The sequence below is a fragment of the Heterocephalus glaber genome, unplaced genomic scaffold (assembly GCF_053883595.1).
Source record: "Heterocephalus glaber isolate CG9 unplaced genomic scaffold, H.glaber_assembly_v1.0 deba00001111, whole genome shotgun sequence".
Classification (NCBI taxonomy): domain Eukaryota; kingdom Metazoa; phylum Chordata; class Mammalia; order Rodentia; family Bathyergidae; genus Heterocephalus; species Heterocephalus glaber.
Genome location: NW_028258194.1, coordinates 2,441,624 through 2,464,465, shown reverse-complemented (window position 1 = coordinate 2,464,465; position 22,842 = coordinate 2,441,624). Strand labels below are relative to the sequence as shown.

At 59.0% G+C, this 22,842-nt stretch overlaps 1 protein-coding gene across 2 annotated transcripts in view; it reads left to right on the top strand.

Annotated features, from left to right (window-relative positions):
* The window catches only part of LOC147828391 (BMP-binding endothelial regulator protein-like), a 45,775-nt gene extending 25,230 nt beyond the window's left edge, over positions 1-20,545 (top strand). Inside the window, exons 3-4 of one of the 2 annotated variants that reach the window (XM_087210135.1) lie at positions 12,417-12,547; positions 19,239-20,545. In XM_087210135.1, the coding sequence (XP_087066261.1) occupies positions 12,417-12,547; positions 19,239-19,420 (313 nt within the window). In that variant the 3' untranslated portion in view covers positions 19,421-20,545. The other variant, XM_087210136.1, reaches the window with a different exon arrangement.
* Positions 20,546-22,842: the final 2,297 nt, after the last annotated feature.

Sequence of the window (22,842 nt, the reverse complement as noted above, 5' to 3'; positions counted from 1 at the left end):
TTCCCCGTTTTCCGGCGACTTTAAACTCAGCTCCATCTCCAGAGGCCTCTCCGTGGCTCCCTTCTCCCTTGGCCCCGTGCGGTGCGCCCCTTTCCCAACCTAGAGTGTCCTCTCTCCCTGGGCTCCTGCGCGTCCTTCTCCTCGCGTGCTGTGCTGTGCTCCCTGGTGCCTCTGCGTCTCCTCCCCCGACCTCAGGGGGCTCCGCGCTGCTCCATCCAGTCCCCATCTCCACCTGCGCCCACCCTGCTCGCTTCCCTGAGGAGCATTCCGTGCTGCTCAGCGCCAGGGGCTCCTGATCTCCATGGGGTCCGTGCTTCCATGCCTGGCGTGTGTGGAGGTCATTCTGTGAGCGCGGCTGCTGACTCCCGACTTCTCTCCTTCTGGGCCCCCAGGTCCGTGTCTCCCCGCAGTGTGTGTCCAGGGGACGGGGGTTTGGGAAAGTCCTTCTTTGCCCTCCGCCTAGGCAAACTTAGCTTCCTTTGGATGTAACCCAATAAACCTTGGCGTGGTCTTGAAACTTTGCTAACTTTTCCTATTCCCTACCTGTCCCATCCTGAACAATCCTTGAATTCCCTGAACTCCCTTGGTAATACGGGGCCGTTTGTGACTCTCATCATGCCCCTCCTTCTGTTAGAATTTACCTTACCACGCTGCATAGTTTGGAGTGGGAACTCTTGTTTTTCCTCTTTTCCCCTTCCCTCCAGGCAAGTACAATGCTTTGCTCAGTGGAGATTTATTGAAAGAGTAAATAAAAGGGAAGAAGGTGTATACTATGGGGGAGCATCCTTTAGCTGCTGGATACAAGGAAAGTTAGAGCACAGAATGTAAAAGGACACAATTGAGTGCTTCTGAAGTCCCCCACAAGCGTAGCGTCTAAGTGGAACATCTTATGTTATGCAATGTGTTTGAAGACGATGTCACATGGCAGCTGAAGTAGGAGCTAATTCCACAGTGCAACAGAAGGTAGACGGCAAGCGGAGCGGAAGTTGCTGAACACATTTTCACGCACTGCGTAGGAAGACTTCCTGAGAGGCAGGCGCTGACACTGCTGTCACAGGAGCGAGATCCTAGACCGCCACCCTGCCCATCTCAGCCGCCATGCAGATGCGGGCCGTCTGCGGGTGTGTGTGAAAGGAGCCCTGGGCGAGCAGATGTTCCCCGCGGCCTCTCAGACTGGGCCTAGCACCCCACGCGGGGCTGCTTATGGAGTCGGCGGGCTCACGGTGGGGTGTGCACTCGCCATCCTAGGCCAAGGCGGGCGCTCGGCCTTTGGTGTGAAGGCTCCCGGACAGGAGCACTGAGAGGATCGGGAAGGAAACGGCCGCCACAGCCACTCCTCAGGACACGGTTTCCAAGCGCGGGCCTTCCGTGCCGGGCCCAGGAGTGCCATGGCAGGGCTGCACCCCGCAGCTGCGGCCTAGAAAACTGCTGTGACCGAGTTCTCCGAAGGCGTAAGGCCACACTGCTCCAGCGCTGCGTTTCCTCTCCGGTTCGGTGTCCAGTTCACTTGCCCTGGGTGCCGGGGAGCGAGCCCACCCAGGGGCAGCACTGTCGCTCCTGCCTCCCCCTCCTGCAAAGCCCCTGCCCTGTCACTCCGCTGGCCCTCTCCGCGGCATACTCCCTGGGCCCTGGCTCTTCCTTCCCCACCGGGGATCTAGAAGTGGGGGTTCTAGTCCCGGCACAGGGATGTCTGTTTTGTTTTCTGGAATGGGACGCTGCGCGTGGGGGAGAGCAGAGGGGCAGTCTCCCCTGCATCCATCTCGTCTTCCGGGTTCTTCACCCCAGCCACACGCAACCCCACCCTCTGTTTAACTTCAGCATCTTTTCTTCTGGTCGTGCAAATAGTTCACGTCTTCTGGATACTAACACACACACACGCACACACACGCACACACACGCACGCGCGCGCGCACACGCAGCCCTGGCTTCCTTTCTAATCGCCTCCCCCGTTCTCTGCTCCTCACTGCAGCCTCCCAAAGGCATGGTCTTCACCCCTGCCTGGAGGATTCTCCATCTCCAGTCTGCTTGGCCGCGATTCCCGGCCCCACGCCCATGACACTGCCGAGCCCACCCCGGACCAGCTGGTGGCCCAGACCCCTCGGTCCGTGAGGAGTGGCTGAACCCGTGCCGTGGTCGCCTGCAGTGACCTCTCAGGCGTTCCTCCGCCTGGTCCCCACTCTGCTCCTGGCGCTGCTCTACCTGGTTTTGACCACACAGCCGCTCACAGTGAGCGTGTCTGGGGAACAGGCTTCCAGTACCTGCTCTGGGCCAGGCGCTGCGCGGGCTGGAGAAGCCGGGAGTAAAACCTTTCTGGCGCGCAGCAGGGCCGCCTCACCTGGTGTGGGGGTCTCCGGAGCTCCCCTGAGAAGCTGCTGAGCTGCAGGGCGAGGGAGCAGCGGGCACTTCCCCACACAAGGGTCTGAAGGCGCCCTGGGAAGGAACAGGCAGTGTGTAGAAGGCAGCGCTGAGGGGCGAGAGCATGGACCCCCCCCCCCCGCCCCCAGTACTGAGGACTGAACCCAGGGCCTTTGTGCTGAGCCACATCCCAGGATTCTTTTCTTTTCTTCGTTGAGAGAATAAAGGGCCTCACTCAGGGTCTCACTAAGTCACTGGGTTGCCCGGGCTGGGCTGGAACGTGTGCTCCTCCTGCCTCAGCCTCCCGAGTGCTGGGCTGACAGGCGCGCCCACCATCCTGGCTTGGAGCAGCTCTGAGTGCGGACTTGCTCTTTGCTCCCTGTGGACCGTCTGGCGGGGGACGATCAGCGAAGGGGCGGCCGGCCCGGGCAGGGGTGGCTTTGCGCGTCCCGTGTCCCCCAGTCCGAGTCCCGGGAGAGGCCCTTCCTGGGCTGGGCGGGGGCTGGTATTTGGGGCGCAGGGCGGCCCCTGGGAAGGCTCCGCCCACCGCGTCCACCCCGCCCTCCGGGTCCGGGGGGGGGGGGACTCGCGTGGCGCCCTCTTCGGGACTGAGGTCCTCGGCCGCCGCCTAATGGGAAGGACGCCCGGCTGGTGCGGGCCGCGCGTGGGATGCGGCCCCCTGCTGGCCCGGAGTCTGCAGGTTCCCGGCCCTCGGCCCCGGGCTTCGCGCTGCTGGACACGCTGCGGAACAGCCCGCGGGTCTGGGACCGACCGGGGACGCGCACAGAGGCGGGGCCGCTGCCTGCTCCTCCCGCAGACCTCGCTGGCTACCGCGGCCCCTCTCCTCTGAGTCTGGCCCTGCCCGGCCTTCGCCTCCATTCCGGGCTGTGGATCGTCTCTCTCCTCCCAGGGACTGGTGGGGGGCGACAGGGCTTCTCAGCGCCCCCGCCCCAAGCCCAGAGACCAGCAGCACGCCCTGCAAGCCTCCTTCAAGGAGGCCCTTTCTCCCGCCAGCCCTGCCCTTGCAGGGGCCGGGAAGGGCCCCCTGGACACGGCGCCCGGGCTCGGCCTGCAGGCCCCATCTGCTCCTCCCGTGGTACAAGGCTGACCCGAGGGCGCTGTGCGCGCTTTAAGGACTGTGTTACAGTGCGGGATGCGCGCCCTGAGTCCCCTCAAAATGCTTCCCTCGCTTCACCACGCTCACCCCTGTGCTGGCCACTGTCTGAAGCGCTTCTGGAAGGCCTTTCTCCTGAGTGTCTGCGAGGTGGCAACGAAACTGAATGCTGCGGGCGAGCGCCGTCCAGCAGAAAGGCGGGCTTGTGGAAACGGACGTGTCCTCGTCCACCTCATTCGCCGTTCGTTCCTGGCACCGAGCGACTCTGGCTGTCCCCAAAGTCGGGATGACCGGGAAAGGTCAAGGCTTTGGATTGATTCCGGGGCACGGAGCAGACAGGGCTGCAACCAAGACGCTCGGGAAAGAGGACTTGCAGAGCCGCTTCTGAGAGTGGCCAGACTGATGGGATGAGCGCGTCTGACGGGGGGAGGGTTCTGAGGGATTCGTCGCAACGTGTCTTTCGCTGTAACTAAAAATTTAAACATTTACCGTGTCTTTCCATCACCCCGCCTACCAGGAAGAGCTCAGAGCAGGGGCTGAGTGGAGCTGCCCCCCCCCCCCGGCAGTGCTGCACTCAGTGGGCCCTGGGAGCCCCCGGCCCTGTCTGCTCCTCGCCCCGCGCATCTCTCGCACCGGGCTCTGCACGGGCACCCTTATGATGAACGGGTGCACGTGAGGAGCACGTTTCCCTGAGTTGCACGTTATGGAGCGCGAGGCGGGGCGGTGGGAACCCGGGTTCACCCGCTGCAGGCGCCTGTGGTGGCCTCTGCCTGCGGCGGGGCAGTCTGGGGCGGAGCTCCGGGAGGTGGGGCCGCGCCGCCCTGGACCCAGCACACCCCAGGCGCCGCTGCGGAAGAGGGGGTGGCGGTACATCCAGGAGCTGCTCCGTGCCACAAGCGCCCCGGCCAGTGTGTGGCCAGCCAGGGTTTCCGCCCCTGCCGGAGTAGGGGGAGTTGCTGTCCTGCTGGGTGAAGCCTTAGAGATTCCGTCTGGAAACAAAAATACGCGCAGCTCAGCGCCCCGCATAGGTGAAATGGGATTTTGCAGGGAGACAGGAGCGCAGGCTTCTCCTGGGCTTGGCCTGGCAGCCGGGACCCGGCCCTTCCTGGCAGCGGCAGGGCTGGGCTTAGGAGCAGAGGGCTGAGCCCACAGCCCCGCGATGTTTGACAGCGAGCGCGGCCAAGATGCATGGAGCTCCAGGGTAAGGGAGACGTGAGGGACCATCTGCCGAGCAGCTCCTCCCGTCCCCTTGCATCTCCGCCTCCGAGCAAGGAGCCCTTGGGCTGAGCATTCCCTCCCACTGCGCCTTCGCTCTCGCCCACCAGGGGGCAGAGGAGACCAGGCCTCCCGGGCCGGCCGGCCTAGCCTGGCCCTAACTGACCACTGAGGAGCTGGCTTGGGAGCGGACAACTGGCCAATGCCTGCTGACCACGGCCACTTCCCTGGGGAGCCGCGTGTCCTCGGTGAGCAAAGACCACCGTGCATCTTCCCAGGAGGGGCATTTTTAACTGTGTGACTTGTGAGACAGGTTGCATGCCCCTACTCTGAATATTTTAAATCTGAAATGCTCCCAAATCCCACACTTTCTGAGCACCAGCAGGAGGCACACGCGCAAAAGTCCTAACTGAACTGGTGCGAAGGGTGCGGTTAATAGCCAGGAGCCCTAGAAATGCTCTGAAACTCACCAGGCCACATGTATACGGTGTAGGAAATGGATTAATCCCAAGCCCCGTCTTCTGTGTATGTATGTCAAACCTGGAAGGAACCCTGCAGTCCGGAGCCCTCCTGGTCCAAGCACTCTGGAGAAGGGCTGCTTAGAGGCCTGGGCTTTGGCCGTGGCCGGAGGAAATGGGAGGGGCTCAGAGTCGTAGATGAGCGAGCACACTACGCGTGTGGGCAGCGCACCTTTGGCTGGGTCTGAGACGCAGCAGAGGAGGGGAGGAACTTTTTCAGATCCCAGCATCGGCACGCTGCTAGTCGGCTAGTGCTGAAAGTATAACTTTACCAGGTTTACCAAATTTTGAAACTGGCACCACTGAAAACCCTCAGCAGGGCTCCCTTCCAAGGAGTCCTGTGGCCACAGATCCCTGCATGGCTCCATGGCTCTAATCTGGCAGGGGCTGATGGCCAGCTTGGACTTCCTGTGTCCCGCCAAGTCCGCCACCCGGGCAACGTCATCCTCTCTCTGGGATGTTTCCCAGCCTGGAGCATCTGGATTGGCCGCAGTGTTGGGACTACGCGTGAGCAGGCAAGAGAGCCCGTCATCTGTCCTCAGCAGCCCACAGGAGGTCGAAGGGCTCACGGTGGATCCTACACAAGGGTTCGTCCTGCTGGCCACGTTGTTGGCGTCTCACCCTTGCGGAGGCAAGAAGGGGCCTTCACCAGGAGGAAAGACACGGAGGCGGAGGTGACCATGCAAGGCCCAGCAGGGGGCTCAGGGAGAGAAGCAGGGGTCTTCGTGGCAGGAGGATGCTGGGGCTCGGGCTGCAGATGGCTGGCCTGACCTGCAGGTTGCAATGAGGAGGATTTGCACCCCGAAGAAGAACTGTCACCAGCAGCCACCTGCGAGCTCTCTGCAAGGAGCCTGCGGGTCCCCAGGCCACAGGGGCTCTCCGGGATGCTGTACTTGCTCTGTGGCTTGGTGCTGGAGCCTGAAATGCGGGAGTTGGAAACTGGGCCTCGACTGGGGCTCCTGCTGCCACCGCCAGGAACGTTCCTTTCCTCGGTCTCTAACCAGGCAGAATCCCACAGGTCCCAGCTCCCCTGCTCCTGTGCCTCTGCTGTGCCACTCAGGCCACTCCTCCGTCCCGCTGTGCCCCAGGAATTACCCTCCGTGCCCCTTGTGCTGGCTGCCTGCCCTTAACGGCCCGGGGTCTGGCTGTAGTAAGGCCTCCACCTCTCCTCTGCGTCAGCCTCCTTGTCTTGCTTGCGGCCCGTCCAGTCCTTCTTTTCACCTAGGAGCGGGTGTGTGTGTGTGTGTGTGTGTGTCTAACTCTGGGGTATGGCTGGGCTGGAGATGTGCTCCGACCCACAGCCCCAGGTGGGCAGCATTCCCACCCACTGCATTCCCACGGAGCTTGTGCCATGGACAGGCCCCAGGGAAGCCTGGCCTCCTGCGTGCTGTGGGCCAGGAGCCAGAGCACTCCCAGGGCCAGGGCACAGGGCCCGGCCGCCACGGTGCCCTGCTGTGCTGGGCGGGCAGGGGTGGGGCAGGAGGAAGTGTCTATGGCCTGCCCGGCCTCCCTGTCCCAGTTGCACGAGGCAGCCCTCGTGTGCATGACAGAGGGCGTTTCCTGCCGCTGCCAGGCAGAGAAGAGGGAAGGTACGGAGTCCTCGCAGCCTGAGGAGCAGCACAAGGAGCCACCACCTGGTGAGCGCTGAGCCCAGGCGATGCGGCTGGGATGAGGGCTCTCACCTGGGCTGCTGCCCCAGCTGCTTCTCTGGACAGCCGAGCGAGGCCAGGACGGAGGGAGGCTTAGTGTTGGTGCTGTCTGTCCTGAATAGGCGCTTGCTCGCAGCTGCCCTCTCGGGGCTCCCCCCACATGTCCGCTCCCCACAGACCATGGATGCTCGCTGGCACGCCCTGGAGTGCCCAAGGCGAGGCCTGTGGCCAGGGTGGCTTCCTAGGTCTCTGCTTCTGCCCTGCAGGCTGCAAACAGTCCGGCCAGAGCCCTTCGCGGTGGCAGGGTGAAGCCAGGGCCCCGGCTGCCATGCTCCTGTCTGGCAGAGCCCCCGATGGCTGATGCATCTGCTTTCAAGGCTGTGCCCCAGAGGCAGGGGCACCACATCTGTGTGACAGATGCAGCCCTTGTGCCAGTGCAAGCAGAGGGAAGGCCACTCAGACTGCTTTGCTGGGATGCACGACCTGTTTGGGGTTGCGATTTCAGTGCTGCTGGAGGCCTGCCTTTTTAATAAGACTGAGAGCTCTAGGCTGATCTCACGATATCACACATGTACTTTGCTGGAAATGTGTCATTAAAGCAGAATTCACTCACCAGATCCCTTCTTCCAACGGTCATAACATAAAAACAGGAATTCCCTGGGAGGCGGGAGGAGGGTGGGAAGTTAAAGGTGAAAATGGCAGCAGGAAGGGGAAGGGTCTTGCAGAGGTAGCTGAGCCCAGGGCTTTCTGTGCCCGTGGTGGGCAGTGGCCAGGCGCAGGGGTGAGGGAGGAATCTGTGTAGGGCCGCTGCCCAGCCCTGTGCTCCGGCAGAGGGGATCCGACTGCTCTCACCCACTCTGGCTCACCAGGTGTTTCCCAAGCCTGTGGTCCAGGCATTGTCTGGGCTGGATGCATGAAAGAGCAGACTGTGCTTCTGAGGCCTGTGCAGTCCTAAAGGGTGCTTCGGGGCTCACGGGAGCAGCTGCCCTTCCCAGGGCCAGGCAGTGAACCCCACTGAGCAACCTGAACCGAGTCTGAAAGGTCGGCCTCAGATTTTCCCCTGGAAAACCCAAGGAAGCACATTCCAGACAGGAGGAGCCAGCCAGGGGAAGGCTGAGGGTCCCCAGGAGTTGGCGAAAGGATAGCAGAAGAAACAAGGTGGAGGTGGAAAAGGTGGACTGAATTGGACGCCAAGAAATTTGGGCTTTCTGTCTAGGTGCCCGGTGAGAAGGCAGGGCCATGCCTGGTCCTAGTCTCCGTCCACTTGCAGTCCCTCTGCATGCACAGGATGGCTTCCTGACAGTGGTGGAGCGTCCTCATTGGCAGGACCAGCCGGTGGGCCTTTCTTCAGGGCTGGAAATGTTCCCATTAGCGCTGATCGACATGGTGGCCACGCGCCATGTGGCCACGGAATGCTGAAGTGTGAGCTGTGTGACTGAGGGATGAATTTTTAATCTTATTCCATTGTAATTAGCTGAAATCTGATCTAAACAGCCACATATGCTGGTGCTCGCTGTCTTGGGCCACTCAGGGGCCAATGTTGGTACCTTGAGGGGGAGAGGGCAGGGACAGATCCCCCACACAGTTGCTGGGGTCCACTGGGCTCCAGGGAGGGACCGACCTCAGTCATCCTGATGCTGCTGGGTGCTGAGAGGCCAGAGCGCCCTGTAAAGGGATTGCAGGGCCCGTTCCTGGGCTATTCCGTTAATTCCTGCAGAGTGGAGACCCGCCGCGTAGACCCGAGCTTTTCACCCTAGAGATTCCTGGAGAAGCTCCTGTGTTTCCCACTGGGGTGACGGGCAGCTGAGTTTCCTGACCAACTCCACATCCGGCGGGATGGAATGTGACGCACAACGCCACGAAAGCAGAGATGGCAAAGCCGTGAACCTCAGCAACTCGGCTAAAGTCACTGCAGTTCTGCTTCTTACTCTATAAAGTGATTATAAATGTGCAACCTCGGTGCATACGGGTTAACGAAAGAACAATAATTTCCCATGAACTTGCAAAATTTCAACGCTGATGTTTCCCAAATTAGATATTCCTCCCAGAGAATCAGGAGGAACGGAACAGCTGGATCACTATAGTCTCGCCCCTTCCTGCAGTCGGGAGAGCATTTTAAATACCTTCACGTTTCTCTTTATAAATCCCTTTGTACCAGCAGAAGTGTGCCTGATTCTCCAGTGTGGATTCTGCCCCCGTCTTGGTCCCAGCAGCAGAGGCCCGCAAGGTGCAGGTGTGAAGGCCACACAGGTGACTGAATCAAGCCTGTGTCCCGCAGCCCCACCCGCAGGCGGGGCGGCCTCAGCTGAGTACCTCACAGCAGACGGTCGTCGGACAGACCGACCACACAGGGTCTGGCGGTTCCCTTTTCAGATGCTAATTTCCCACTGTAGTTCCAAATTCTGATCAATGTTATCATATTCCGCGTTACTCTGCTTTGTTGTTTTGAACACAAACTGTGGTATTTGTCTCTTTCGAAAAGTGAGGTGTTCATTGTAGAAAATAGGAAATAAAAAGAGCCACAATTCCAGAGTTGGCACTGAATATTTGAGCATATCTGTTTTCAGTTAGCATTGTTTTTATCTGTGCCTACGCAGCACTGAATTTTGTGACCCTGCTTTTTCCTTTCCATTCCTCCAGAGCATTTCTGCACAGTATAAGAAGTTATTTCTGAGACGTCATCATAATGGCTGTGGAGTCTCACTGCACAAGACGCTGCAGTTTGTTTAACCGAGCCTCTATTGTGGGCAGTTTAGGTTTTTGCTTTTTCTTAATTTAAATTGCATTACGGTGAAAATCTCTATCAAATGTATGTCTATGTTCATTCTCATTTCCTTAGGCGTAAAGGTTCCCTGTCAGAGAATAAGAGCTCGTCCATGTGGCCCAGCGCTCTCTAGGAAGATCTTGTGTGGTTGTGGTTGTCGTGAGTGTGGGCTTTGACACGAGCAGAACTTGAGCTGTATTCCTGGGTCGGCAGGGCGGGCGCTGTCCCAGCCACGTGACCTTGGGCAGGTCCTTGGCGTCTCCAAGCCTCCTGCCTGCTGAGAGGGTGGTGGCAGCGTCTGTCCCCGGCCGCCGCCCCTGCAGCCACGGGGACAGGGGGTGCGCAAGGCTGAGCCCACGAAGGCGCCTGGCTTCACAGCACAGTCTCACCCTCCTGCCCAAGAGTTCTCACACATCCCGGGTACTTTGGGGCGAAAGTCGGTAACTTGCTCAGCGAAAACCAGCATCTCAGAATTTTAACACCTGAGACAAAACACACCTTTCAAAACTTTCAAAATCTTCCAAGTAAAGAACTGACTTTGCCAAGCGTGATTTCCTCAGCTGCTGTTCTCGTGGGCTCCAAGTCCTGTGCAGAGCCCCGGCCTTCCTTAGGTGTGGAGTAGGCTCTCGTCCCGGCTCTGTCGGTGCGGCAGGGGCACACAGCGATTGTAAATGTGCAGCCACAGTGTTTTCTCTCAAAGTCTCAATGAGTTGGACTTAGCTGTCCATAATTTCTTTTGAGTTGAAGAAACAGCTTCACAAGACAGCAGTACAAGCTAAGAAAAAGTGAGGAAAGTGTAAACTAACAATCCTATCACCCAAATAAATTCAATTTTTTTACTCCTGAAATTTCACGTAATCATAGCAGACATTCCTTCAAACTGAGGACTCGTTTCCTCCTGGGACGACCAGCCTTTCCGCGTGCAGCCCCTGGTTTAGCGGCCCCATTAGATGCCCTTTTACCCAGGTCAGCCCCGTGGGCTCCCTGCACCCAGGAAACAGCCCTTACCCTACTGGCTGGGAGAGAGGACGGGGAGCCCGAGTCTGCCGGGCAGTGAGCAGGAATGGGGCTGGCGGTCACCCCGGCAGGCAAATATGCTGTCTGAACCTGAGCGTGGGGCGGATGGTGTGGGCTTCTGAGGTGGACGAAGCAGCGCAGGAGACGAGGTGGACAGGGAGAGCTCACAAGCAGGTGCACATTCAGCGGGCGTCCCAAGGGCAAGCATGGCTTGGCTCGCCTTTGGAAGACCGGGCTCCCCCCGACAGAAGGGCTCCCTGTGTGTTCAGTGCCTGGACGTCTTTGCCTTTGCTAGACTTGATTGTGCAGGATCCCTTGGTTATCGCAGAGAGGAGAGATGGCTTTTCTGTCCTGTGTAAAGACCACTGGTCAGTCAGGAAATGAACAGGCTCTTTAGTCTGCCGCTCGCTCCGCTCCTCTTGTGACTGAGTTTTCGTTTCCCAGTCTGTGCCCGGAGTGCGGGTCATGGCCCCTTGCGGGTGCACTGTGGGACCACGGGCCCTTGAGTGTGTTCCGTGTCTCATTCTTCCTCGGAGCAGGTGCTATGCGCCTCCTAACCAGGGCCCCACGGCCGCTCTCTACCGCCGGGAGGGCCCACCTGTCCCTCACCGAGAACACTGACCGGTGACACCGGAGGGCCGGGTCCCAAACACTTTTCAGGGTCAGCTGAGCTGCTTGTAGTCTTTCCTGTCTTCAGCCTCAGAATTTGATTCTGTGAAGACAGGAACTTGCCAAACAGGGGTGTGAAAACCATGAGCACTGTTTCATTTGGTTAAAGTTGGGGGCTTTGCTTACCTGGCGGCTGGAAACTGTTAGGCCGTAAATTTGTCTGATCAGGATGATGACTGCAGCATGGTTTGGGAAAGCGAGCACTGCTGTCAGAGCAAGGAGGGACAGTTGGATTTGCTCTTCTGCCGCTTGTAAGCGCGACGCTGGGCCCACCTATTCATGTGTGAAATGACCGTTCATTTGTAAAACAGAGGCCGTGCTGCATCTTGTTCACCAGTCCGGGGTGAAATGGATGTGAGGTGTAATACGACACATCAGCGTGAGGTCGTCGCTGGCTTTGCAGTCAGCTCGGTGGAAAATGTGTCGGTTTGTGTAGAAACACGGTTCTGGTTCTATTGACTCACACCTTGCTCCGCGCTTTCCCTTCTTAGGCTATGGGGACCGAGACTCAACCCTCTTCCTCTCTCAGTCTTCTTAGGTGCCTGAAACGCTTGCTACAGAATGAGGATGTGGTGTTCCTTAAAAGACCAGGGCCCTAAGGGACGCCCAGAGGGAGTCCTGGTTGCACATTTCAGAAAGCCGTGGGTTCTGTGCTGTCAACAAGCGGTCGCTGTGTGGTTTAGGCCGCAGCAGCTCTGTCTTCGGCCACTGCTGGGCACACAGTGATGGTGGGAAATCGAATGGCGCTGCCTCCGAAGAGCTGCCTTTCCTGCAGGGTGACCACTCCGTGGGAGCAGGTTTTCACACCTCAGTTAATTACAGCGAAGTTGGAGGAGGAATCGGCTCCGCAGTGGAGCCAGCCGCGCACCAGGGCGCCATAGCCAGGTGGACAGCGAGGGTGGCAGGACGTTCCTGTCTGTTGGCCGCCCTGCTCTGCGGGAGGAAACTGAGTCACAGTGCTCAGAGGCATGCAGCGCTCAGACTACTGCAGAATTCATGCCTTTCTCCACTCTCTGGTCAGAGCCCCCACCAGCCGCCGGGCTTCCTGCAGCTCGCACTCCAGTACCTGATGAGTTGAGGTTTCTAAACGTTCCTTTGCCTGTGTTGCTCCCCAGGTCCTGCGTGACGGACGTGTGTGAGTGTCCAGCCCACAGGAACTGCCACTGTGAGTCGCTCCTGGCCTACGCCCGGGCCTGCCAGAGAGAGGGCATCGTGGTGCACTGGGTGCCGCAGCAGCACTGCTCAGGTGAGAGGCGAGGACAGCCTGGCGGAGCCCCTGTGCTGCGGGTCGCAGGCGGACACCAGTGGCCACGTCCCCTGGGCCGGTGCGACTGGATTGCAGCTGGTAACACAGGGCCTTCCCCACGCGGGGCGGGGGGTGGCGTCCAGAGAGGAGCACACTTTCACGACCTAGGGTTTCCGCCGTGGCCAGGTTCTCTGCACCTCGAGCCACCTGCTGCACGCACTTAGCTCCTGGGCCATTGTCCCTGAGGCGTGGGCCATGTGGAGCAAGGAGATTCAGGATGGGCACAGGGCTGAAGGCCTGGGGGAACGGCGTGGTTTTCTGAGAGACTGCTACTCAGGCCTGGCGCGTGCTCCTCCCTGGCCACCCCACAGGGACAGCTGTCTGTGACGGCTGCCGGGAGCTCTGTCCCCAGGAAGCTAAGTAGCTGTATTTCCTCCCTGTGAAACGGATGCCTTCGTCCCCTCACGTGGCTGAGGATGGGCACTGTGCGGGGCACTGGGGCCTGGTGACGCCCAGTGATGAGCCCCTGCCCCTGGGGCTCTGGCTGCTGCCGGAGAACCAGACAAAGGCAGTAACTCAGCGCTGGGCGCTTGGAACTATGGTGAGAAGAAAGAAGGAAACACACAGGGCAGAGCTCTCGTGAACAAGTGGAAAGGCGGCCAGCCCTGGAGAGGGGCGAAGGGGGAAGGCCTCTGCGCAGGGGCCCGGGGCCTTCAGCACAGCCGGGAGGACCGCGGGAGGTGGCCAGCTCCCATCTGCAGGAAGTGCGTCGGACAGCCAGGCGGCAGAGAAGCAACAGCGCTTCAGACTGGAAGGAGCCAGTGAGGCTTGGCCTGGGGGCAGGGGACAGAGGGGCCCAAGGTGAGGTCGGGCAGGCAGCCCCCGGCTTCCCGGGGCTCGGTGAGTCTCGGCCAGGCGTCTAGCGCCCATCCCAAGGGAAGCGGGAGCCCCTTGGGCATCCAGCGGCCCCTGTGTTTTCCAGAGGTGACCCTGGCTGCCGTGCAGAGCCTTGCGCCCCAGGACCAGTCCCATGGGAGACAGTGTTCCGGGGGGGGGGGCGTGATCGGGGGGGGGCACAGCGCAGAGCCCCGCACGGTAACGTGAAGAGGGTGGAGCTCCCGTGAGAGTGGGAGCTTCTGCCCCCCCCCACGCCCCGTGTGCTGTGGTCATGGGAACGGCCACAAACACAGGCAAAGCTTCACCCACAGCTCACCTGCCGCTGTGCCGCCCCGTTCCCGGCACCCCGGGCACCGGCACTGGCCCGCTGCCCGGCGGTGGCCTGGTGTGGAGAGGTTCAGGAGGAAAGCCTGAGAGCAGCTGGCCTGGCAGGGTGCTGCTGCAGGAGCCCGGTTAAAGCGGACGGTGGCGGCGCATGTGCAGAGAGGGGCGAGGGCCCGGATGTGCCTGGGTTCCCGTGCCGTCTGCCGTCTGGGGCAGGAGCATCGGTGAGGCGTGCGTGGGGCAGCTCAGGGGTGTCCAGCTCACGGAAGACGCCATCCGTGGCCGCTGCTGCTATCCTTTAGAAGTGCGGGGAGTGACTGGGTGTCACCCGTGCAGGGCGTGGCCACCTTGTCTCTGTCCCCATGAAGAGACGGGTTCGCAGCGTCCGCCCCAGCCTTGGAAAAGAAGGCAGCGTGGCTGCCGGGAGCCTGGCGGGTCTGCGCTGGTGGGGGCAGGCGTGGCCGCGGGTGGAGGGTCAGGAGAGCACCGAAGCTGTGCTCAAGGAGCACTGACGTCCGTTCTCCTGGGCCGAGTGGGCGCCTCCGCCCGGCCGGGGGGGGGCACGAGAGGAGCTGGCGGGACACTCGGAAGCCTCCGGTGCCCAGGCCCTGCTTCTAGGGCCCTGCGCGCGTCACAGACTTCCCAGGTGACCGAGCGCGGCCGGAGTGCAAAGCACTGAGTGGCTGTGTCTGCCTGGGGCTCTGGGGGCGCGGTGACAGCCCGTGGCCGGTGGCTCCGAGCTCCCTCAGCTGCCCGGCTGCAGGCACCGCTCTGAGTCCTGCCTTCCTCTGACCTTCCTTTCAGTTCGGCCGTCGCCTCTGCAGGCCGAGTGCAGCTTCCTACCAGAAAGCACTTTCCAAGCCTCAGAGGAGCCTGGATGTGATGCCCGTGACCCACACCGTGGCGTGGCTGCAGCTGCTGAGGGGCAGGGCCGTGGGGACCTGGGTGCAGGCAGCACGTGAGGGTGATGTGCGAGGTCTGGGTCCTTCCAGCCTCAGAATATCCCAGCTCCCTTGCTCTGTCTTGAGTCCTGCTGCCCTTGAATCTACCAGAAAAGGAGTAAATCCCCGTCCAGGTCTCCCGTCCATCGTGGTGTGAGGCAGGGCTCGGGGGTACGACTCTCCCTGCCAGCTGCGGTGCTGCTGGGGTTGGATCTGGGGTCTGGGGACCTCTCCTCCTGGCCCAGTGCTATGCTCAGTTCCAGTTCCGCGCACGCTGCATCCGAGGGCTGCACACTTCACGTGGGCCCCCTCATTTCAGGAGCAGAACCCGCTTTGCTAATGGAAGAGGAATGTGGCCCCAGAAAGGTCGCTTTTCCCTCCCAGTATTAGTGGAGCCGTCGGGGTGAGGAGTCACTCCATCACAGTGCAGCTGGAGAGCAGTGCTTCACAGGCGTGCGTGCACACCACGGACAGCTACTGTCTGACAGTGGCATCTCGAAGAGCTGAATCTGCAGAGCCACACGGCTCCTCTCAGTCGCTCACCTCAGCAGACAGCAAGACCGTGTGTAGCTTGTTTCAGCTCCCGGGTGCTCTGACCCAGAGCAGCATTGCGGGCGCGTAAAGCAGAAGAGAGGAATGTCCAGGGTACAAAGCCTGATCGTCGGACAACCAAGGAGCCACCAAAAAGCCTGATAAACGAGTGACATTTTGAAAACTGGCCTGGGTGTTAAGACCAAGAGCTCTGAACGTGGCCGTGCCCACTCGCGGTGTTGGGAAAGACTAGGAGGACTGTAATTTCGCCTGGGGATTACTGCGTAAAAGGACCTTTGCTGACGGCTCCAGTGAAGGTGCTCAGTTCCATAATACCGTTTCTGTTAGCGTTTATGATTTTGAAAGCGCCTCCTTCCCCAAGGACCACAATAGCGTCTTGTATTATATTTTATCGGACTTTCTGCCCAGAACAGCTTTATGTTGCCACATCTTATAGATAAAGACATTGAGGATTTAGATAGTTAAGGAGTTTGCTCAAAGCCAAGAGCTCTGGAAAACAAGGAGGCTGAGAGTGGAACCCAGGTCCGTTTGCATCCCAGCTTCTGTTTTTATCGTTCTGAGGACGCGGCACTGGATTCACCCTTATTGCTGTGTTCATGTGAGCACCAGCTGCTCCACCCAGCTATGTGACATCCAGGTCTTTGTTTACCATAATGGCTCCGGCGTCTGCTCGCCCATTCCCTATCACTGGCAGGGTGCCTTGGTGCCTCTGGGTTGTGAGTTTGTTAAGCTGCTCTCTCCCGTGTCTTACACCACAGTCTGAGCAGAATTACCGCCTCTGACTCCCACCCACAGCGATCAGCACTGCGCCCTCAGAAGTGCCCTTTCTCCCTGCAGTGGGTTCTGGGGGGCGGCTGTGTGTCTCTGTGGCTCGTGGATGCTCCCCGCTGGCTTCCCTGAGCCCCCTTCTCCTCCTTTTTTGGGCTCTGTGGGCCCAGGTGACGCCGCTCCTTCCCCTCAGCAACTCTGCCCTTGGTGTACACGGAGCTTTTCCTTGCTGCCTGGACGCCGCCTCTAACCACGGAGCAGTTTACCCCAGGGTCCCTTGGGCAGCACCTTGGTTTGCGTACTGACTGCAGCGGGCATCGCTGGGGCAGGCGTCATTCCAACGGGTCAGTTCGAGATGAGGCCCAGTGCTGGGACCTGCAGCACCCGTGGGGCAGAGAAGCAGCTCGGTTCCGGGAGGCAGAGAGCCGCACTCACTGAACCATCAGTGCAATGAGCACGCGTGTTCTGTGGGTCACGCAGAGGTCCCCGTGTCCCTTGGAGAATAAACACATGCTAGCACTAACCACTTTGGCGGCTCTTTGTTTTAAAGGAATTGACCAAATGAATGCTTTTGAAAGAGAGGCGTGCAAACCAAACGGCCTTTGTGTTTAAAAACTTAACATTTGCTTTTTCCTAAGATAAAAGAGGGCTCAAGTCACTATTACCTGTGAGGCCACCCAGGAGCTGTGCCAAACGGATGGCCAACCTGAGGGTGTCCTTCTCGGCTCACACGCCTCCCCGGCTGCCCGCTTCCAGGCTGCCCGCTTCCCGGCCGTGGGTCTCCGTGGTCTCTGGTGCTGCCTTGGTCTTTGTCTGTCTCCCCCACCCTCCCACGCCCGGGCCCCTGCCTGATGCAGCTGTCACACCGCGGCTGCTCTCCCTGCCAGGGAAGCTCTTCCGCCGTGCCTGTGTGGCGAGTTTCTGCCCACCTCTCACGCCCTCCGGACCTGCTCTCTGCCTGGCGAGCCCGAGTCCTCTCTGGCTTCCACTGTGTTCCGGCTCCCTGTTTCCTGGGACCTGTGTCGCATTTCACTTGGAAACTGCCCACCAGCTTTACCTGCTTGGTCCAAGCCCGCTTTCTTGTAGCTGGAGGTCGGGTGGTACCTGGCTCCCTTCTGACCCCGGGCTTATGAGGATGCCCAGTGCCCAGCAAATGCTCGGCAGATGTTTACTGAGTTCCTGACCGGTGGGCTGTTTTCACCTGGCCCTAAAAGGCCGGGAGCAGTTAGCGATGGACCCGGGAGACGGGAGCACTGCATGCAGAGGGGCCCGCAGCGGGAGCAGTGGCCCACAGCGGCCTCAGCAGCACAGGGTGAGGACTGAGGACCTGGCCTTGCTGTGCGCCTGCCTCCCATCTGCTGCTGGAGATCTGTGTCCCAGGGAGCCCTGGTGCCCCTGAGGAGGAGGTGAATGGGCCCCGGACTGCAGAGCCAGGTAGAGGCGGCCAGGGAGCAGGCCCACCGCGGGACAAATGGCAGTGCCCAGCCCGCTCTGCCCGAGGTCCGCTCACGGTGCCGTCGCCCACGAGCAAGGCCTCACACTGGCTGTGGTAGCGGGGCCTCTGGATGCTGGAGTCGGTGCCACAGGCAGGCAGCATTCCGCCCTCTGCAAGCTTGCGTTCCGGCGTCAGAGACAGAGCGAGCACGGCTCCGTGGTGGGAGCAGCTGTGTGCAGGGGAACGGCAGGGGCAGAGCCGGTGGGAGAGCGGTTCGGGAGGGGAGCCAGAAACACGCCCCTCCGGAGCAGAGCGGGGGAGCCAGGCACGGGAATCTGCTAGGTCCCATCCGCAGTCTCCGCCTCGGCCGCGATTCCCCACCAGACAGAGGCCGCACGGTGAGCAGGTGCACAGTGGCTGTGCTCAGAGCGGGCGCTTAGCAACGGCTCATAATTCAGCTAGCGTTTATGAGAGGGCTAAATAATAGGCCGGGGTTTCGTATGAATCCGGCAGGAAAAATGTTGATTGTAGAGTCCAGTATTTTAAAATCGGTTCCAGTCAAATGTCAGTGCTGTCTCACAGCCCCGTTCTGAAAATAAGAAAGAAAGTGTGAAGAATCCCTGAGCTCTCTGGACAGGGTGCACGTTGCTCTTTTGGCTTTGACTCGTGTGATGGGCACCCAGGAGCCTCCCTAGAATTTACCGTCGTCTCATGACCTTGCTGTTCGCGAACACCAGCCCTGCAGAGCAGCTCTCCACGCAGAGCTCGGGGGCGCGCGGCTGGGCCGTCCGCTTGGGGCCAGCTTTGTTCCTCAGCCTTGCAGTCCTGAGCCTGCGCCGGGGCGGTTCTGGGAGCCCGTGGACAGCAGCAGCACGGGCGTGCCTCGGACTGTGGACCCGCCCGCGTTTGCCTCTGCCGGGAGCGAGCTCAGGTGAAGGGGATCATCGTTCCTGGTGTTGGGAGAATCGCGCTCCAGACCTCCAGACCCCCCGTGGGCAGCAATCCTGGCGGGGAGAGCGAGCGGCAGCCCCTGCCCTGCCCCTGGCAGCGGCTCGGTGGAGAGGTGGAGAGGTCCGAGTGTCCGAGGCCTCCAGGACGCACTCACCACGCCCCCCGGGAGTCTCTCAGGCTTGCTGTCCAGATGAGCTCAGGCCTGAGCTCATGGCGGAGCAGCTCGGCCAGGCTCGCCTACGCGCCAGCATCGGCGCCCGCTCCCTGGCCGCCCCTCGGGCTCTGCCCTGCTGCGGTCACACGTGGGTTTCTCTCTGCGGCTGGGCCCCACTCCCGCCCTACCTTGCTCAGATGGATTCACGCAGCTCTCGGCTGCTGTGGCTGAAGTATGTCACACATTTCTGATATCCTTGGCAGGTTTTCCTGTGTGTATCACTTCATATATTTTCATATTTATAAAGTTGCACAGAATATTCTTATTCACCGCAGCTCAATCGCTGGAAGAATTATTTGGGATTAATTTTTCATGCTGTTTGCAGTAACTAAATAACCTTATGTTTATTCCTGTAGCCTTATGAATTTAGTGTGCCTCGCCTGGGAATGAAAAGCTTTCCTTATTATTATATGTTAGTTTGAAGTTCACTGACCCAGGAGATAGACCTTAGGATTTAGTTTTATAGATGCAGGTGGTTCCCACAGCATGGGAGGGGGGTTAGTTGTTGGTTATTCTCTTTTTAAAATGCACACCCGGGTGAGGGCACTGCCTGCAGGCATGGCCCCGGGCTGAGGGAGCTGAGATCCTGCTTTGTCTCCTCCTCTGCAGCCACCCAGTGCAAGCACGGCGCTGTGTATGACCCCTGTGGCCCGGGGTGTGTGAAGACCTGTCACACCTGGAATGACATCGGTCCCTGCAGCAAGCCGTGTGTGGCGGGCTGCCACTGTCCAGCTGACTTGGTCCTGCACAGGGGACGGTGCATCGCGCCAGGGCTGTGTCCTCAGCGGTGACCTCCGTGCCAGCCATGGACACTGAAGCCAGGTGCCCTGGACACTGCAGTGGAAGAGCCAGGGAAGGACCGCAGAGCGTGTGTGCCTGACTGGGCACACAGTGCATATGTGTACACACATAGAGGTATAGCCATATTCAAGCGTTTCGTCATTTATATGGACTGTAGTGCAGCACTGTATGTATATTTTTTGCTATAAAACAGGTTTTGTTTCTAGGATCCCATTGGATGTTGTGTATAAGGACAGCAAGTGTGTTTAATTTAATAGGCAGCATGCAGACTTCACTGATGGCTGTGACATCCACACATTTCTCCTTCTTAAGGAAGTTTGCTAAGGACCCTCAGCTGCCTGCCAGCATTCATTTTAGCTTGGAGTCAGTATTTGTCACCGAGTGGAAAATGTGTTTCTTTGGAGAAAGGCATACTTATTTGGGGACGTTTCATGTTTCCGAAGAAAGGAGTGTGTGCCCGAGAGAGGGTGGACGACTGGGGACAGGCCCTGACATTGCCTGCAAAGCAAGCAAGGGGAGGGGTTGCTGTCTGGCACTGTTTCCAAAACTGGCTGTCACCAGGAAATACGCATGTGTCACTAGGGCGCAACCAGAGGTGGAGCGGTTTCTTGCAGTCTTTGCAGGTCCTCGAGCCTCCTAATTTCTCTGCGTGTGGCAGAGGTGGCCGTGTGTCATGCGTCGAGATGGAGGAGTATCCGGGTGCCGTGTTCATGTTGGCACGAGAAGGTGCTCAGTGGGTGAAGAACCTCCCTGTCTCTGACTCAGAGCCATCGGTGAGGAGATGGAGGCCTCTGCCCCTGTGATGTCCCACGCGTGAACAGAAAGCCTTCGATAGTCTCCAGGGGGCTCCCGTCCAGTGCTGTCAGCGACCATGAGTGTGCCGCACTTTTAGACAGGAGAGGCTCACTGACCAGTTGCTCTACGTCATTCCGAATAAAGCACGTCCCATGCACTTTGCAATTTACCCATGACGTCGCTCCCACTTACCACGTGATTTTCCTGACTTTCGTTTTCTGTTAAACAAGTGAAATGTCAGCAAAAACAAACCCACTGATTTCTAAAGACAAAATGTTCTGCACTGTAGTAAATAAATGGATGAAGTTTCAGCCAAAGCATTTTCTCCTGTGAGACGTCCTGTATTATACTTTATAAATTAGCTGTGTCGACTTCAGGGTTGTCCACTTTAATAGTTGTATTTAGTCATAATTGATAAACCCTCCATTAGCTTTTATAGATAGAGAGCACTACTAACAGATGATAGAAAATGCCTCCATCTGGCAGTCGGAGTACTAGCCCTGCTGTCAAGGGCGCGTGTGTCCTTAGCATTCCGACAGCAGAGGCATCGCTGCGGCTCCTTCCCGAGCGGCTAGTGTCTGAGGGACCGGACACGGTCGCCGTGTGAAGCTGGTGGCCGGCACCAGGCATCTGGCTTCGTCACTGCGGTTCTCGGGTCCTCGCGGGCCAACTCGTGGTCCAGTGCTGTACCGGCAGAGGCTGCGCCGAGGTGCCGGGCCCTGATGTGCGGCGATGACCTTGCACATGTTCCAGGCACCCACCCCCACCTTTTCTCATTGTCCTGTCTCAGGCAGGATTGAGACTCAGGAGCCTGGACACCTATAGCCCTGCCACCTTCATGCCCCTAGTGAGCCACCGCGGAGGCACCAGGGCTGCCCATGCTTCCATACTTGTCCCCATGTCCATTTCCTGTCTCCTCTGAAAGAAGGGACAGGACAAACCGGCTGACCTTCCACCTGGGCTCCGTGAGCATTGCTCTGACCCCTGTCCTGGTCACTCTGGGTTTCCCTGTTTGAGGGAAATGATGAAGATGGAGGATGTCAGGGGCTGTTGACTGCTCATGACTCATCATGGATGGAGTAACTGCCCGAGAAGCCTGAGCAGCCTCTCTCCAACTCATAATCAAGGCCACTGTGGAGGGAGAAGGACAAGGACCCTCTGGGGGCCCAGTCGGTTACAGAGCTTCCAGTAGAAGTCTGCATGACACCCCTACCTTATCGAGCCTTAGCTGAACCGCAGGCACTTTTATTTTTGGTACCGGGAATCGAACTCGGGTCCTTGCACTTGCAGGGCAGGCAATGGAGCCACTGAGCTAAATCCCCAGCCCTACCTCGGGCACCTTTTAAAAAAGCCCAATCCAGGAAGAAAAAGATGTCAGAGCAGGCAGAGGGTTATTCAGACCCCAGATCCAAGCAGGGAGCTGACTGGTGGGCGAGAGAGGAAAGCAGCTGATGCTGTCTGCAGGTTTCAGGGCTCAGCCCAGTGCTACAATGGAGCAACTCTGTCTACGGACTGGTTACAGTGGAGGAGGCAAGTGTGTGGTGATGGTGGGACCAACTACCCCTGCGTGGGGACGTTCTCAAAGCCAAACTGCTGGGCGGGGCATTAGGTGACCCGAAATAAAAACGCTCTGCCTCCCTCTTTAGTGCACATAATCCAGGGTACCAGTTAGCTTTCTTCCATGGTATACAGAGACTTAAAACCTTCATAATTGCTGCGCGGTCCCTGTATACAGATGTTGTGATCACGAGGTTCACTGGGAATGTTGAACTTGACAAGGAACAAACGCCCTGGAAGAAGCATAAGTACAATTGGGGCCCCTTTGGTGCTCAGTATAAGGGAGCCCTTCCCTTCTCCCCATGGAAACAGGAATGTGTGTGCACCCTGGTCGACAATTCTGAACCAGGAAAAAAACAACCGTGACCCTGAACAGAGCAGTTTATGTTGGAGGAGAATCGCCAGCTGGCGCAGGGCGGGTCTGGCTGCTCCTACCTGGCTGTTTCCCAAGCCCCGAGTACCACCAGGGGGCGCTGCCCACCCGACAGACAGAGGAAGACTGGGCAACATTGGCCATGTTTAAGGGAACTCTTTCCTGTTATGAGATCTTTCAGGCACAAAAAGGCCTAGGTGATAATGTTGCAAACACCCAAGAACACAATACCCTACTTAAGAAAAATAATGTGGCAAGAGGTCAGCGAGTTTTTCCTGAGTAAATAAAATGTGAGTGCCAGGTCTCCCAGCTGCTGCCACAGCTCTGCAGAGCACGCCGAGGTCCCCCCCCCCCCCCACAAGCTCCTGTTCACTTTGGTACTCTTTGTCACTCTGTCACGCACACCATCCAGATCTGACAAAGCACAAGAGTGTGTGGGAAGCGCTGGGTGGGGACAGGCGCCAGGATATTTTAACCAGCTCTCTCTTCCAAGGACAGCTCCCAGGAACCAGCAGACAGATTCAGTTCTAACCCTGCCCAGCAAGCCTGCCCAGGACCCATGTTAATCCTGGAAAAGTGACAGTGTTCAAGTGGACGACAAGAGAGAGGGATTATAAACCAATGCTGGTGATTATGCTGCCCTGGAATTAGGACTTCAGATGTTTATTCCTTTAAGATGATCTCCCA